General features: G+C 45.8%; 1 protein-coding gene across 2 annotated transcripts in view; it reads right to left on the bottom strand.

Annotated features, from left to right (window-relative positions):
* The window catches only part of NTRK3 (neurotrophic receptor tyrosine kinase 3), a 218,187-nt gene that overhangs the window by 9,689 nt on the left and 190,332 nt on the right, over positions 1-18,166 (bottom strand). For both annotated transcript variants that reach the window (XM_039385919.1, XM_027711971.2), the window contains one exon: positions 2,404-2,562. In XM_039385919.1, coding sequence (XP_039241853.1) covers positions 2,404-2,562 — 159 coding nt within the window. The remainder of the gene's footprint in view (positions 1-2,403; positions 2,563-18,166) is intronic.

The following is an 18,166-nucleotide window of genomic DNA, read 5'->3' as shown; positions in this document are numbered from 1 at the left end:
GTATCTTTTCCTATATACTTCTCCAAGGGCAGCTTTGCCTCATTTTGACATAGAAAAGCAACTAAAAGAATAAAATTTCATATCAAATCGCATCTGTGATGGAGAAAAAAAATTTGCAGTGCTATCACTCTATTTTGGGTCAGGTCAGTGCTGCTAATGAGAAAAATGTGAGCTCTTGGATAACATCGAAGTCTCTCTAGAAGGATACCATTGGAAAGAACTCCCCTAAGTATTTGTTTGTGTTTTGTTTACAGGATGCATGCAAAGGGAAGGGATGATTTGTCAGAGAGCTGCTATTACCGTCTGCCCTCCTTGGCTGGGGTTGATGAGTCCCAGCATTGCAGTCTGCAAGTGACCTGCCACACTCTGCAGATAAACACCAGTCCCAAGCAGTGTGCTGAGGGGAGCCACCCAGCAAGGGGTGTTTGGAATTTATCATTTATGAACAGTAATGGTCCTTCCACAGAGCTCAAGGGATACTTATCTCTTTGCTGTTTGCATATAAATATAGAAAGGAGAGATTAGGACCTGCTGAAAGGAAGCGAGGAAGACACAGCATGCAGAGAAGCCTGCATTGCCACAGAGCTGCTGGTTGAGGACTTGTGGGAGGAGGTGAGTTATGTTTTCTTACCAGACATCCTGGACATGCACAGGAGCCCTGTGGTGGGCTCTTTCTGTCCAGGGCAAAGTTAATGGGCTGGCTGAGTTGTGCCCTGCCTTGTTCCTCTGCTCAGGTAGGGTCTCTTCCAGCCTTGAAAATAACTGCTGAAAATGTCCTGGGGATATGAGGCCACGCAGATGGCACAGGAGGGAGTGGGCATCCCAGCCTTGCTAATGCCGGCACCCAGCAGCAGCAATGCTCAGCCAGCCTGGTGCCTGCTCATGGTCCAGTCCTGGCAGCTGGGACCTCGGCACAGGCTCATTAATCTGCCTCTCTCTGGGGCTCTGCCACTGCAGCTGGACTGCCACAGAGACTTGCTCTGATGCCACACCATCCAGGAGCTGGTGGAGGTGCCAGTCCTCTGCAGCCACACAGGCTCTGCCCATCTCTCCACAAATGGTGAAAAACAAGCCAGATGAGAGCTAATGTGGCTTCCTCCCACCAGGATACTCTGGTCTGGGGTGGGAGCCCTCAGCAATCAGAAAGAAGTGGTGACATTTTATCCCAGGGATGGTAGCAAAACAATACAGCCACATCTGTGCAGATGTTCACCAGCCCTCCCCTCAAGATTAAGGCTGGTTATTCTCAGTCCTACTGCCCTGCAGAGGAAACTGAGGCAGAAGGCACAGGCACAGCGGAGCTGTCACATTCCAGCGTGCCTATCACCCATGTACGAGCTACATGTGCTCATTTGTGTGTGTTTGTATTTACTCTCACAGGGAAATGCAAGAGCAGCTCATTAAATAGCGTGACAAATAACTTCTGTCGCTGTCGATTCCATTGTTTGTGTCTCTAAAATGTTTGCGTGTGCTACTTTGGGATATACAGTCAGGCCCCATTGAGCACACGAATGGGCAAGTATTAGAGCTTTAAAGCAACACCTTGGATTTGCCATCTCTGCAACTCACTTAATTAAGGGATCTGTATCCAGAAAGCAGAAAATGCACATTTCTCATTACAAAAGGTGAAATTTCTGAAATCCATTAGATACACAGTAGGATAAAAATGTGCAAGGTTTCCACACACTGCTATGTCAATGCATCTTTTTCCTCTTCTATAATACCCCCTGCTATTCTGAGCAAAAATCTTCCAACGCATTTCTGCTGATGTGCCTCAAACCTCAGCGCTGACACCCCGCTAATCCCAGCCAGCCTTCCCTCAACGTTTTTACAGTGCATCCCCATATTACTGGGCTGCAACTTTTGCTAGTCAAAGAAATAAGAAGGACAAACCAGCTCCTTGGGTTTCACCCTCAGTGAACTGGGGCAAACCACGTAAGAGATATCCTGATGGCAAAAAGCCCCATGCAAATGTGCAATGTGCAATATAACAATTAGCCTTAAAACGATTTCTCACAGACTGGAGACTGCAGTAAGAGCCTCATACACAAAAGGAGAAAGCAGAGGAAATTCAGGGCATGACAGTAACTCAGATCCCAGAAGTAATCTCGGTATCCCCAATTCCGGCAGCACCCTGACAGTTTATCAGATACGACAGAGGTATGTCAGCAACTTAGAAAGGAGAGGCTGAGGATGGGCCAGTATATGGCTTTTGCAGAGCCCTTTGATTCCTGCAAGCCTCAGTTTTCCCTGAGCTCTTAAATGGAGATAATGACACTTATCCTGTCATCACCATGGGAGTGCCAAAGAGGGGACCACTCACATACAAAGTGCTTTGCAAACAACCTGGAAAGGAGAGATGGCAAAAAAGTACAGTTTTCAGCTGTCTCAGCACTGTTGTACCTCTGTGTTTGAGAGCTGGAACCAGGGCTGCTTCCCATACGTGAAGATCTCCCAGAGGATCACCCCGAAGCTCCAGACGTCACTCTCTGTTGTGAACTTCCTGTACATGATGCTCTCTGGAGGCATCCAGCGGATAGGCAGCATGGTGTGTCCTCCAACCTGGGTGAGGGCAAAGGCACATGGAAATCTGAGTGGTGGGAGTCCTGAGGAACGGGTCAGCCCTGACATGATGTGGACCAACTCAGGACCTGAGCTGTTCCAAAAAGCTGGGCCGGCTGCTGCCTCCCCAACCACTCATGGGTTTACCCACCAATCCCACCTGGTTAACATGACAGATAGGGAGTGAAAGGTATCAAGATAAATGACGTCTTCTCCACCCAAAATGGCCTTGTAAAGAAGTCCGATGCAAAATGTCAAGAACATACTCCAGCCCTACAGTTTGCTGAACCCAGGCACACAGGAAGAAACAAGTGTCCAGCAAAGCATTGCAGGGCCTCAGTGCTCCAAGGCACCCACCAGAAATGCAGAGTGAGGTCTGTCCCTCTTCAGAAAGGTTCTCTAAAACCCTTCCACAGCCATCTGTGCATCACCTAATTGCATGAAAGGTTTTGTGCTCATAAAACTGTGCTACAGGCCTTTTCAGAGAGTGCTTTGAATATGTAAATGACTGAAGGACCGCACTGCAAAAAGGTGGTCTGTTGGTAAAAACAGCCTCTAACAGGCAGGGATATGCCCAGTATTTAACGGAGGAGGGAAATCCAGCCCCTTTGGAGAGTTTGAAAATGGAAGATCCCATGGGTGTATAAAAATGGGGTATGCCAAGCCAGGGAAGGGTACTTTCCCAGGCAAGGCTCAACCCTTCTCTAGGGCACATGAATCCAGCAGGTGTACAGGAGGCTTGCAGGACACATGTAAACAGTTCTAGAGTAGATGGATTTACCTGCGGATTCACTAGAGATTCCTAAACAAGCGTCTCTGAGCAGGACAAGTTTTTCTCTGTTCCGTCCTTCTGCTAAGAAGATCCATCTGTGGGGAAACAGCTAATTGCTACAACCAGCTGGTGCTGGAAGCAGCAGGGCTGCAGGTCTCCGGCACTCATTTCTGCTGAGGGTAAAGTGCCCAAGGTTTTAGCGGAGATGAGAAAAAGTGCTTTCGTGGTGCTGCTTGGAAGGCTGCTTGTCTCATTACAGACACCAAAAAAGCAAGTGCTGATAACTTTGTAGCACTGCAGCTGAATCAAACAGGCAGAAATCTCTCTGGTCCCATGAAGGGTGAGGGAAGAAGGTATCTGCTGTCTAGGATTCCAGCATATGTGTGGCTATTCAAAATAATGAGACTGTTGTGCTCGCTCAGATGAAAACATTTCTTGTACAAACAAGAGCTCTCCTGTGAGCTGCCAGTTTTTCCACAGGTTTCGTTGACTGATTAAAGCAGAACTAGTGTGGGGAAGGGTCAGTACAGAGACACTGCAGCGTTTGGAAGCAAGAGGGAGGTGTGTTGGAATAGGGTGTGAAAGTGGTAGGATGCTCAGCTGGCTTTCTGCACAGAGGGGCTCAGACTTCTCTGGGGTTTGACAGAATTTAGACTCAGTTTTGCAATGTTATAGTCAGAGGACTGCAGACCAACCTTCTTCCTTACTCTGAAATAGACCCTCCTCAAAAAAGAGAAGGAGTTTGAAAAGTCTCAGGAAGATCTTTCTTCCTAAGTGCAGATACCTGAAGATAAAAAGCTCATTGCAGCTCTACACCTCCTATTTAGAGATGGCTGGGCTGGTGTGTTCTCAGCTTGCTGCTCTGAACTCCCAGGAATGTTCTGAAGTAATGGAAATGGAAATATGCTTTTCTTTGTTTGTTCCTTTGAAACCCTGGCTGCAATTTCAGCTCTTTCCTGCATTCCCAGCTTTTACAAGTTGCTTTCCCTTCTTGTGAAGGGCTCTGAGGAAACATTATCAGCAGAACAGGACATACATCAAACTTGATTGTGGCAAAAACTCTTTTGTGCTAATGCTTATTTTATTCTTCTTTAAGTAGCGCTAAGTCCTCAGTTTTCCAGCAATCTCAAGATGATTTACGTATTGCAAACCATTTGCAATATCCTGAACCTTGCAGGATCATTTGTGATTACAGGTAGCACAAAGTAGTAAGCACAGTTAGCTCCCTTTTGAACAGGTTCAGAATGTATGAAACAGGTCCTCAGCTTACACAGTGTTGCAGCAGTACTGCTCAAACGGGAGGGCCCTGATTTACACCACCATCTGGCCCTGAAAGCATTGCAGAGAAGCCAGTAGTCCCATCTCAGTTCTAGTAAGCCAAAATAAAGTTAAGGTCTTCTGTCTGTTCTAGACACATCCTGGTGAAGAACTGCCAACAAAGTGACATAGACAGTCAACAGTGTTCCCAAGGATGTGACGACACAACCTTGGCATAGCTCATACAGTGGACTGCCAAAGCATTCCTCCCGGCCATGTGTGTCATGTGAGAAAGCTTTTACTAAAAATTAATCTGGTAATAATTAATAATTAAATTAATTTTGGGAAAAAAAACCCTAAACAAGCAAGCAACACCCAGAAATATGTGGATTCCAAAACATGGCCCAACTATGCTCAGTGATAAGATGTTCCTTGCAGAGGTATCCTTTGCATCTCAAAGAGGGAACCACATTTTTGAGAGCAAATGTTAAGCCTTGCATTTACTAGCTATAAGCAGAACAGGCATCAATTAAACTCTACTATAAAACCACTCCAATGTCTAGCCTAGCACATAAGGCTGACTATTACATTTTAAAAAATCACCTTTGCCTATCCTTTACTGCTTCCCTTGAAAACTGATTAGGATTAAAATTCCCATTTCACAGATGAGAAAGCAGATGCAGGAAGGCAGGGAAAGGCCCTGCTCTGAATCTGCGTAGCAAGTGAATGCCAAGTCAAGTCTTCCTGGTCTGCAGTCAGCCATACCCTGTTATTTGCTGATGTAGCAAAATGATTTAGAGTTGAGCATAGAGGGATTGTGCTACTGATGCCACAGAAAGCTGAGTGTGTCCAAGGTGACAGAAATCCTTTGCATAACATGTAGTGGTTGTGAGCTGTGTTTTGCCACTGTAGACTTGCACGTGATTCCCACAGCTACATAACTGTTTTACAGGACCAGCCATTGCCAGAAGCATAAAAGCAAAATGATGCTATTAAATCAGGCTGAAAAAAAAGGATGCTCTTTTTTTATTTTGCAAAGCCAGTTTATAAGGCATGTCCTTGGCTTTGGAAAGAATAATTACCATGTCTTCAGGGAGAAGGTGAAAGTTTGTTTTAGTCAAACCTCTGCTTTCTCAGAGATGGGCCTGGCAGGTTTCAGAAATTAGTGACCATGCAGGACTGGTGTTTTTTAGGGGTATGCTACTTCTGAGACTTCTCTAAAACAGCTATGTCATCTTCCCACCCCATCTTCTCTTTTTCTCTGGGATCCAGGGATGGGGGAGCCCACCCATCACATCGGCTCATCTTCTAAAGACCCTTAAGGGTAAAATGTTCTGAAACAGTGGCATTGCAACATCGTCCCTGGAGACATTCCACAGCCTGGAAGAGGGTTTTGCTTGAAAGCAAATAAGACAAGTAAATCCTCTTCTGTTCCTCTCTTAAAATCCTATGATGCTGCCAAGCTGCCCTTTCTCCCTGTTATCTCAATGCTTCATAGACCTGCAGACTGGCCTCTTTATCCCATTGCCATGGTTGTCTAGCTTTGCTTGACATTTTTAGCTCTCTAACTTTCTCTCCCTAGATCAGCTTCCCATGCCCACATTGACATGCTATTCCCACTGCTTTGCTCCTTCTGTTCACAGTGCTATCCTGGTAATAAATAGAGCAATCAGTGCACATCCTCTGAGCGGCCAAAGTTTTCTTCTTCTCTCTCCACTTCAAGATCACATTATCACCTACTCATTTCCACCCCTTTCTGATGGATGCTCCCAAGTGCATGACCTGGGCTACAGCCACATATTTCTGATACTCCAGGGCATCTGGCCTCTGCTCTGAAGCCTCATTCCATACCCAAGCCCATAGTCTTGCAAGACAGCCAGTCACTCCCTCTGAACAGCTTATTGCTGTATTAGATATGAACCTCAGGGAGCTGGGGGAGGTTCATGAAAGGCCAGTGTTAATGGCCATTAGGGAGAAAGATAATTACTTAATGCTAGTACAGCACTTTGAGGATGTAAAGCTATATAAGTGCTATGTACGAGTAGTATTATAAGGCTTGAGGTTTGTCTGCTACCAAGGAAAGCTGGTGTCTGGGGGGAAAATTCTCCTTGTCCCAGCTTTCTGAATGACATCCAGCTGATTAGGAAAGGAAAAGATGACATGTTATCCCCAGTGAGTTTGACAGCACAGCAGCAGGTAGTAGAGCAGCAGTGTTCAGAAAAGACTGTGCAATATATCCACAGTTTAAGCCACTAACAGAGATACAGCGGAAATCAAAACCAGAGTAGGGCTGAAAAAACCTCATGAGAACTTAGGACTGGTGGAAATACTGATACTAACATATTAAAGGCAACTTTTGGTGGGAAGACATGTTTTCCCCCTCCCAGCCCTTATACTGGGGGCAGGGCTGTAGCCCAAAATAGCATTTAGAGGGGAACTACTGAGCCATTCACTCCATGCCCATAGCTGAAAGTTCCTTCACTGATCTCAGCTAAAACCAGGATTTGGTTAGGGTTAGGGTTAGGGTTAGGCATACTCTCAGGCTGTGTTTTATTTTCCTTTCTGTGCAGTTTTTTTCCCCAATGTTGAGATAAAATTTAAAAAAAAAATCAGTGCTTTTTTTTCCTTAGTCATTTGACATTTCCTTTCCGAGGTCATTTGACACCTTTCTTCCTGTTCCTGGCATACTTGACGGAGGCTCTGCTCCTACTCTTGCCTTGGAAAGGCCACAACAACCACTGTAGGTGGATTTGTACGGCAAAACATTATTTGAACTTCCCGCTTATGTGAAGGAAGTGGAGACATTTGAGTTTGTACAGAATCACGCAGCAGTAGTGGAGACCTTGGCACCATTCCTCTCCAGGAAAATCCACTCAACATCCAATCCACTCAACCTAGTGATAAGACACACATTCTCTGATTGCCATCTCCATTCCTGCTGCTGTAGGTAGGGATGACCTGGGATCTTCTTTAATTGCAGACCTGGCTGCCATCCCAGGCTGGGCTGCACCAGAACATATGTCCTTTAGACCTCAGCTCTAGGAGTTGGGTGATCCCTGGAATATACTCAGCTCTGAGCCTTCCCCCAGCAGCCAGATGTATGTTCCCATCAGGACACGGTGATTCCTGCTGTGGGCAGGATGAGCTGTAATTCAACACTTCTGGACAGCCTTGTATGAATAAGAGCCACAGGTGGCTGGGTCACCCGAGAGGACGCAAGGGCAAAAAAAAAAAGCAATGAAAGCAAGAAGCAGGAAAAGCTCCTCTGTTTGCCGAAGCTGAGCTCCTAGAGAAGAACAAACAACAAACAAAACTGCTGTAGATCTGCTTTTGCGAGTCAATGCTTGTCAGTTCCGGCTGGGGCACAAGAAGGTGGCTTCTCAGGGGCGATGTAAAGGGCAGCACATGCTCATGGCTGGGGATCCAGGAGGAAACACTCCTTCCCTGCCTTCAGCCTGGATCCAGCAGCACTGAGAAATGTTTCCCTATCAGATGTGCCAGTATTTTGTATCTGTGAGTCCTGACAGATTCCTGCGCACCTTTTACAAAGCAGAGGGATCAACTCTGGCATGCCAGACAGAGCTGAGCTTTGCTGACTCTTAGCTGTCCAGCACTTCCTAGTTTTAACTGTCACCTTACTAGGCTCTCAAGTATCCAAGTAGTTTAGATCAGAGGTAGCTGAATTTAACTGCAAGTTGTGACTGGATATGATTCCCAAGTGCTTTATCTGTAATTTCCTTTCAGCTTATCCAGAAAGAATGGTGCTTGCTATATATGAGACTGCACCATTGCCAGAATTACTCTGGCCTCCAAAAATCCCCAAGGTGTTCTCCTGTCTGAAAGGCATCATGCTTTATGGCCATACCAGCCCCAGGGTGAGCCTCTTCTGAGTGATTCAAAAGCCGTCATAGCCCTGTCCTTGCCTTCACCTCTCGTGCCTTTGCGGTCGCTGCTGTCATAGCCAGTGCTGAATGTGAGTTTAAACACGGTCAACAAATAAAAAAAAGCTTCCATCAAACTTTTCAACTTATCTGAAAATAAGTTGTGTCCTCACCGTGCCCCACTCTCTGGGAGTGGTAGATACGATCTTCTCCCTATTCTCACTGGCTACACCAACCATCTCCTCCATTGCAGTGGCAGTGCCACAGCATAAGGCTGGCTGCATCCCTGGATGCCAGTGACTGAAGACATCTCACAGCAATTTTCAATGGATTTTGGAGACTTACAGAATGAATGAAGCAACCTGGAGCTGTTTCTCCTACTCGCATGGATCTGCGCCGGGTGTCTCAGCCTTGCCCAAAGAAGGGGAGATGCTGGTTTCCTGCTGGCAGAAGGGAGTGGGTTTGATTTGCCCAGAGAGAGAATGGGGAAAGGAACTAATCGTTCCTGCCATGAGGTGATCTAAGGAGCTATGTGGACTTGCTCAGGAAGAAGAAAGACTGACCAGGAAGCGTTAATGTGAAACTGAGAAAGGGGTGAGAGCTCCCTGCTCTCAGTAGGACTGTTTGGCAAGGGACTGTTTGTTCCCCCTAGATGCACATACTGTGTTTAAACATGATTCTAAAAATAAAGCCTGCCATTGACATTGTTTTTCCTTACTTCATTTAACAATCTAGTTGCTTTATTACCTGTAATTCTGAATCACGTTGAATCAAGCAGTGTAATTTGCAAGCAGGGACAGTGGCCTTCCCCCCCTCATCTCTGCTCCACTGAGCCTGTTTTAATCCCACGGTTTTCAGCATTCCTAATGAGCCATTAACAAGCTGACAATTACTTATGCAAATGAGGGGGCAGACATGGAGGGGTGGCTGTAGCTAGAGGTAAATTCTGCTGTCTCAAAACAGTCTGAGATAAATAACTATTGCTCTAAGAGTTGCTTGTGCCCAAGAGTCTTCTCAGTTATATTATCTACTGCCTAAAAATGCCAGAGGAAATGCAGAGGATGGTTAAGAAAAGGGAAACAGAGGAGTAATCACACCTACATTTTTAATTATATTTGCCAATAATCTGTTTGGTGTACACCTTACCACAACTCACCCTTCGCCTTTTCTTCCCAGAACTCAAAGCAGCTGCACCCACTGCTTGGGAACAGCTGCACAACCAGCCTGCAGGGGAATGGCCAGTTTCATGTGTTCATCTAAGTTAAAAACTCCAGAAGCCATGATCTTCAACACCAGGACATAAACTGTGAAAAACCCCATCCATGCCTCATTCAGCTGGGGGGATGTGGGAGCAGAGCAGCTGTAGTTTGCAAAGCATCTCGCAAAGAGGTCAGCAAGGCCACCACCAGCTCCTAGTAGGTCCTAAGCCCTTGTCTTAAAGGTTGCTGCTAGAGCCTTCCTAGCTGAAGAAGAGGTGACCAGCCCCCTGATTCCCTGGATCCACTGAAAGATTCTTGTGGCCCAGAACAACAAGACCCCACAGGAGGATATCAGACAGAGGAGGAAAGTTGTAGCACTGGGGAAGGATCCTGTGGTGGGTTTGCCCAGTTGGCACTGGGGAGGTGTGCAGGGGGTGCATGCAGATGGTGGCCTTTGCGGTCTCCTGCATCACAGCCACAACATGGACACACATCTGGGCTGATCAAAAGCTGCCTTTCTCCTGGTCACTGCCAAGATAATGGCAGAGGCTGGGAATGCCACTAAATCTATTCAAACTACAGCCTTCAGGCAGTTTGTCAGGCACCTTATAAATTTACCAATTTGTCTCCACCAGGCTGGAGACCCTTGCACCACAGCACACTTTTTTAGGACAGGCCTGCTCAGAGAGGTGCAATATCCATGAGACAGCACAGCTCTTGGCTGGTTCCAGATTCAAAGGCAGTCTGAAGTGTGCAAAGACTGCTTGCGCCAACAGAAACTGTCCATGACTGATCTGCATTATCATTTTGCTGGTATTACTACAAGAAATGCTTAATAGCTCAAAAGCTAATCAGATAGAAGCTAAGTTAAACCATCATGTGCAAGAAACGTGTCCATTAGGATCCTGTTCTTTTGGAGATGCAGGGAATGAAAATCAACTCAGTTTCTGGCTTTGGAAAATAAGGAAAAGATCTGCCCAACAAATCTTAACCTAGTGATATAAAGGCAAAGTCTCAAAATGGCCTGAGAAATGCAGCTTAGGAAATAGAAGCAATAACTTGCATGTGTGATGACTCCATGCTAAAATGCTTTCAGATGGGTATCTCATAATCTCCCTTTCCATCATGTCTCTCTCTCTGTCCTGCCAGTGACTCCCCTCTGGGTAACCAACAACGCTCCGTCTTCAACTGCAGCCAGAGCCATTCCTGACTGAGGACTACACAAGATTTAGATAAGGCTCCATTACTTAACTGCTGGATATTGGATAATCAGTTCAACTCCCTTGGCATTAATCATAATAATATTCAAAATTCATTAGGCTAGATTGTTTGGAAATCTATTTCTTGTTAATGTCAAATTCACTGAGCATCGGCCTGGCAGCATACAGACAGAAAACTAATACAAGGCAGGGTATGGATCTCCGTATGGAACAGTTCTTTTCTTTATGTGTAGCTGGACAGTGATGTGGCAGCTCCTGCCTGGTTTGTCATTTGTGAATCTTGTTAAGAGCAGCGGAACACACTGAGCACACCATGCTGCCTGTTTGTTGATCAAGGGAAGCTACAGAAATATATAGCTGAATATATAGTATATAGTTAATCATATTTACAACATTTACTGTGGAGTTTTTAAGGGGGAATATTATATGTTCTGATTTACACCCACAAATCTTAATAGCTTTTGTATCTAAAACCTGGATAAGCAACCCAGAGAATTCTATGTGCAATCACAGTACGGAGGTACAAAAATTGACAGTATAATAAAAATTAAAATCTGTTCTTTGCTTTCCTGAAAACTCACAGCACTTTAGATTAAAGGATGGGGCCTTAGTGTTTTACCAAGATGAAAATCTTTCAGGAATAAAATAACTGGATCATTCCTTCTAGCCAGTTTCACGTAGACCAGTTGAGGATTCTTCCAAACAGTGCACTTCCTAATGGTCTGTTTGGCCTGTTTAAGCATTTTGGATGTTGATGCTTTCCTTCAGAGTTTTCACCCTCTAGTTGAACAGTGGTTTCTGAGCAGGGAAACATCACTGAAATACAGACCAACATCAGAAGACACATGGGCTTTCTCTCCTAATGAAGGCAGTGCAGGCACAGATGGCATCTCAGAGAAACACACTGCAAGCCGTGTTAAAATAAAGAGCTCATCATTGGAGGCTGCAGTGTCACACCTACTAATGATGTGATTAAACTCATCAGTGTCGGTGGGAAAGCTGTGCCAGTTCTGGCACTGCTGAATGCAGAGCTGCATTTCATGGCAGAGGCAAATCCCAGTCTGCACAATCCCCACCCCCATGAGTCAGACCACTGTAGAGATACATTGGAGATAAAGATGTTCAAGGCTGAACTTCCTCAGACCTAAATTTGGGGAGGTTGCCACTGATATGTTCTTCACACGACTGACTCAAGCATCCCTGTCCAAAGCTGGTGTAGCAAGGAGAGGAGAGGCTGCAGATGGTGACAGCAGCCCAAGAAGGCCAGGCACAGGAGAAGACAGTGACAGCACCCGTCTGATCACTGCTGTCATGGGGGAGCAGCAGCAGCACTGGGAATGGGAAGAACTAAAACCAGCAATAGCCAAAATGGTGGCACGTGCAGATGGTGAGGGTGGGTTTTGGCTGCAGGATTCTACTGGAAAACAAGCTGAATTTGAATTTTTGAAGGAATCAAGCTCTGCATCATCTTCTTCTCTATTTTTCCAGCTGAGACTTTCTGTGCATTGAAGTTCCCTCCATTCTTTATCAAGTTTCCCGGATGCCCTTGAGTAGGACAGAGCTGCTGCAGTCCCACGCATTTTAACCACTGTGTTAAAATTCTTCCTCCCTACTTTATTTAGCCAGAAGCATAAATAAATAAGCAAACCCACAAACACAGGAACCTCGTTCCCAGATGCCATTAGAGCCCTCGAGCACTAAGTGGCCATCACAGATATCACTAGTTGCCTTCTGCTCCCCTTCCTGCAGCCATCCAGACACTCTATCCCAGTGAGCCCTGCTGGGACCACTGCACAAATCCAGCACCCGCTAGGACCCATCTGACTAGTTTTGCCCTAATACAGGACTGCTTCTACATGGTCAGCTCTCCAAACCAGGCGAGTTTTCCTAGAGGAGTCTCTAGCCACCAGCTCTCCATTAGGGTTAGCCACAAGCGGAAGGACGGAAGGAGAAAGTGAGTCTAAAAACCCGCTAATGTTCTGCAGTGTCGGATAGAATGAATGACCCCTGCAGACACATGCTGAGCAGACAGGACAGTCCTCAATTATGTCATTGCTGGAGCATTTACTTCAAGGATAAACGTGACTACAAATGCTGGGCTTAAAGCCTTGGCTGCTCTTGCTGCCTTTGGATAAGCCGCTCTAGTCCAGGAGCGTTAGGTATGTATGTGCAGCATGCACCGGCAATGACACGCATGTCTGCCTATGGAAACACTTTACAGCCCAAAGAGTAGAGCTGGAAAAAAAACCCTATTAAATATCATTCTTCCCTCTTTCCTTTGTGAGAGCAGGCCCTAAAGGATTTGCTAAGGTATTGATGGGTGCCAATCCATATATCCCAGTGAACAACCCACAGCCTCCCTCAGGAAATCACAGGCAAATCTTGCCTACACGATGGAAATTTCTTGCTTGCCACACTGATTTTCCCCACTCTCATCCTCACTGCATTATCCCTGTGCTAACTTTTATATACTTCTCTCAACATTTTCTAACCTTCAAGCTCACTACTTTGTAAATATTTGCAATCAGGTAGCACATCTCCCCACTCTGGTCATTCTTTAGACAAAGTATTTACATACAGTTCTTTCTGTCCTCAGTAATCAGTGGCTTTACACTGTCTTTGTTTCTGCCACACCTCTACAGAGGTTGTGGGGCTGAGTCGGATATATGTGACTGTGTCAAAAAAGAGTATTTAAAATAATGAATGCTGTAGAGGCACACGCTTCACTCTTTGGCTTGGGTCCTTTACCTGGAGGGCTTCAGAACATCATTTGTTTCACTGGCACACTGAAAACCACATTTTCTAGGGAGCTGCCACCCCACAAGAGACCAACCAACCTCTGCTTGGTTCGAAGAGGACATGGTTTATAAAGGCAAAATGCAACGTGGCCTGGGGCAGGCACAATCTCACTTTACAGTGCTACTTGCTGTATATTGATCAGAACGGGCTCGGTGCTTTATTAGCCACACGAGAGGTGCAATGAGCTGCCACTGGAATTTGTGCTTGATAATCAAAGGCATTTGTCATTCTTCCAAACGCTCTGTGAGTAGGTGTTTGATTTGGGTGCATGTGAGAAATGGAGGAAAGCAATCTGGAGCAAGAGGCAGCAGGCATGGGGAGGGGGTCCTGTTGCTCACCCATTGTCCTGACCCACAGGGCATCCCCTCTGCATCATCCTCCATGGCTCCCTGGATACTATCCCACAGGGCAAGGTCTGTGGCTCAGCAGAGCCCTCCACCATTGGCAAAGCTGATCCTGCTGAAACTCGAAGAGCAGCAGCTGCTGCTGCTGCTGCTGTTCAGCCACTTGGCACAGAGAGCTCCCTCACAGCCCTCTTTTCTGTTTTGGCTTTCCCGCATTTCCTAGACAAACTGCTCTGGTTTTTTTCCCCTCCCTCTCTCTGACAGGTACAGGTGGCCTTGCTGCCCTCTAATTGCACCTCCCCCAGCTGGAATTTTAAACTATTTAACAGCTTTAAATGCACCTAATGAGGCTTCAGCCTGCACTTTGCTGCCATCCCTCTGCTTCTCTGACGCAGGGAAGAAGAGTGGTTTGGAAACCTATCGCGGACTTCCCTGCTTGGAGGTCTAATTACACGGTAACAGGTGACCTCGTAAGCACAGGGTAATCTGCTGTGTAATACAGGGGTAAATGATCCCAGTACTCCTGTCTTTTCCACTGAAGCCTTCCGCAGAGATGGATATACAGCCGGTTAAATGGTCATTAATCCTTGAACCATTTGACACTTGCCAAGGGCGGTGAGAAATAACCAGCACTGCCACTGGGGCAGTGGCTATGGGCCACTCTCTTAGAGCTGGATGCAGCTGTCTCTGCCTGTCCTGTGTTAGGAATCAGTTATGTGGAGGGACACATCCAGAGTCATCCGCAGGAGGGTCACACCAGAGGCACGTGTGTACCCGAGGGGAACAGGCCCCTGTGCTGTCTGTGCAAGCAGGATAGGGCCACAGGTTCCAAGCAGCTCTTCCATGACTGGGATGAGCCGTCTGGAGCGCTTCCTTACTCTCACTGCAAGGGACGTGCGTGGGAGCAGCACCAATGAACGTTTTCCTCTGAAACCATCCCAACCAGCCAGGCACAGCCCCAGGCATTCACCCTGCAAAACTCCAGGAAAATCAGCCAAGAGATCCATTTTCTCCCTCCCCACTATGAGATGCATTTCATTCCCTCCCACACTAACAGCCTGTTGCCCTAGGGCTGGGGGCTGCCTGTCTGACCCCTGGTACCTTTGTAGCAATGGAATATATTTGCATACATTTTAGACACACTGACATCATTCCCTCTGAAGACCTTCAGTTTTTTATAGTAAGCACAGTAATGATTTTCAGATTATAGGCTAATAAAATATTTTAATTTGTTAGGCACATTAAGGTGGGCACTGTATCATTCTCATGACATTTAAATAGTGCTTTAAAACAAAAAAAAAAAAAAAAGGAGAGGGGGGTGGGTTTGCATGTGTTTCTTTCCTAAACAGGAGCGCTGAAATAGAAAGTCAAAATCCCACACGCGGGTACCAAGATCAGCTCTGACACCTCCCCTCTGTGCCTGTTTCACTTGAACACCTGCCAAGTTAAATAAGCAAACATGGGATTGCAGCGTCCTAGTTCCAAACCTGGGTTTGGCAAATGAGGCCTCCTCCTTAGTCACCCTGGCCGTGCTGTGCAGCAGTAGCCCTGACTCCATGTGCCATTGGGTCATAACTAGGCTGGGTCACATCTAATGGGTAACACTGAGGTTTTGTGCCTCAGCCTACACTCACCAGTTTCTCCCCTCTGCCCATTTACTGTGCACCCTGATTAACTAACTGGATAAGTCATGGCTCTAGAGCATCCCATCATTTCCTTGACGTGCATTGTACACTGTGTGCCACAGGGCAGACTGCTGCACCAGCAATTGCATGGTATGGAGTGAATCAGACTGCACTGGATAAAGCCAGGGGCATTTTGGAGGGAGGAAGTTGCCCTTGCAGCTCCATGGGTTTGTATGGCTGATAGCACTGGAATTTCTTTCCTAATCTGTAAAATGGGGCAGTGCAACTCTACCCTTGGAAGTGTTCAAGACCAGGCTGGATGAGGCTTTGAGCAACCTGGTCTAGTGGTCCTGCCCACAGCAGGAGGGTTGGACTGGACAGTCTTTAATGTCCCTTCCAAGCCAAACCATTCTATGGTCCTATGAACTCACTGACTTCTCAAGAATGTTGTGCAGGTAATGGCTTGTACAGTGAAAATATAAATGGCATGGAAAAGCCTGCCAGCAAAAGAAGAAATAGTCAAATGTTTAGCTTAGTTATAAACATTTAGTTAGTTATACCTGGCAAAAAAAAATAGAGGGTTACACAATTATTATGATGGCGAAGAACAGCAAAGAAGTTCCCTTGTTCTGTGAGTACTTTTGCCTTGTACCTCACCTGGATCAGACAAGCTTAACAGCAGGCTATTATGTGAAGTCTGTACTACAAGGCTGAGGCAAGTGTGAGCTCAGGCCTCCTCATTATCATTACCTGACCTTGCACGTTCTCTTTTGCAACCTCAGCATTTTTTTTTGTGGATAGAATTTCTGGGTGGTTATTTTAAGAAAACTGTGTTAAATTTCTTGCTTCTGTGCCAGGTACCTGCTGTTTAACAAACGGGCCATGACTAAGCACAGACTGAAAATCAGGAGCATCAATTTAAAGCAATGAGATTCTGGGACTGTCTTCCCTTAGGAGCACATTTAATAGTGATGCTTGATTATGAAAAGGATAAATCTGATGTGATTGATGCAACAGGGGATTAGATTTGATGATCCAGGGAATCCCTTCCAGATCTCTTTACTCCTAATGAAATTATTTTTTAAGGGATTTTTTAAGGTTGTGGGGAGGATGCAGTGCTCTACTGATGGCAAACAGTGTTGAGGTGTGTAGATACCTACTGATGGTTAGTGGGTCTCCATCCCCAGATTTAACCACTTCCCATCAACAAGAAGGTGGAGCAGCTCTCCTTCCTGGTTCTACCCATCTTGAACATACCAAGCAGAGGTGGGTGCATGGATCCTGCCTGCTTCACTCTTTGAATTTTACAGCTACTAAGTGCTTCCAAAATTCACTCTGTGCAACTTCACCACAAATGTCTCAGCTCTCAGATTCCCTACATATTCCTAAGGTACTTACCTGTTTCCCAACACCATAATGACTGCATCCCTTGCAATCTTTTTTTCATGTGAATCTCCTTGGTGAGGATGAGCAGGGATCACCTTTTAACAACGGGAAACTGAGGCACAGGAGAACTAACTGAATTTCCCATGGCAGCAGAGGACATCAGTAGCATGGAAGGGACCTGCAGCCCAGTCCAAGGCTGGGATTTCACTACTTGACTCTTCTTCATGCACCTAACTGGGCTCTCCCTTTCACAGCAGGAATAACAGAACACAAAGTGGTTTTCAGATCAGGCACTCACTGATTTGGGATTTCCATCCTCTGCCAAGCCATAGAGGCTGAGCTTGGGCTTTCTGAGGGCACAACGCAAGGTTGTTTCAGAAGGGATGACCAGGCAAAGTGATTATGTTCTTTTTTCCCCCCTGAGTAGTTTTAATTCTTTAATTCCTACTTACTAATAAGATAAAATGCTGTGATTTCTGCAGGATCAAATGGTGCAGGATAAACTAAGGGATTTTATTAATTAACATGCTTTTAGAGCTGAGAAAAAAATAATAATAAAAAGGCAACAGGGTGGTAGATAATAGCTATCAACACGGCCCCAGCATTACCTGCCATGATACTGTAGCCAAGAGGAGGCTGTCATATTAGTGCTGGGCGTGGCACTTTGATAGCAAATAAAAGTAATAAATCAGAGAGTAAGGCTTTCTCTCTCCAAAATATGGCTATTCACAAACATGTGCTACATTTCTCTAAGGCCTGATCCTTCCAGTAACACCATGTATAGCACTTCTATGCTCCTCTGGCTTCCCCAGGGATTGCTTGGAGCAGTGAGTGCTAAGCCCAGTGGCAAGCGGTTGCAAGATCAGATTCATAGTGTGCCAAGGATTTTGGATGAAAAGAGCTATAAAGAAGTCACATATTATTATGTCACATTGCAAAGGTCAACCCTAGTATTTGTTCTGTCATAAGGACATGATTCAAAGGCAAAAAAATAGTGTCAGGGCACAGGGGAAAATAATTTTTTAAAAACTGCCTTCAGGGCCAAGGATACAAAATTACATCAGTGCTTAGAACTAAATTCCCATCCACACCCCACAATTCAATTTTGGCTCAGAAAGGCA

Source organism: Pipra filicauda, unplaced genomic scaffold, assembly GCF_003945595.2.
Source record: "Pipra filicauda isolate LSUMZ 115617 unplaced genomic scaffold, ASM394559v2 scaffold44_size3831614_pilon, whole genome shotgun sequence".
In the NCBI taxonomy this organism is placed as follows: Eukaryota; Metazoa; Chordata; class Aves; order Passeriformes; family Pipridae; genus Pipra; species Pipra filicauda.
Note: the sequence above shows the minus strand (reverse complement) of the source record. Positions and strands in the feature narration are given on the sequence as shown.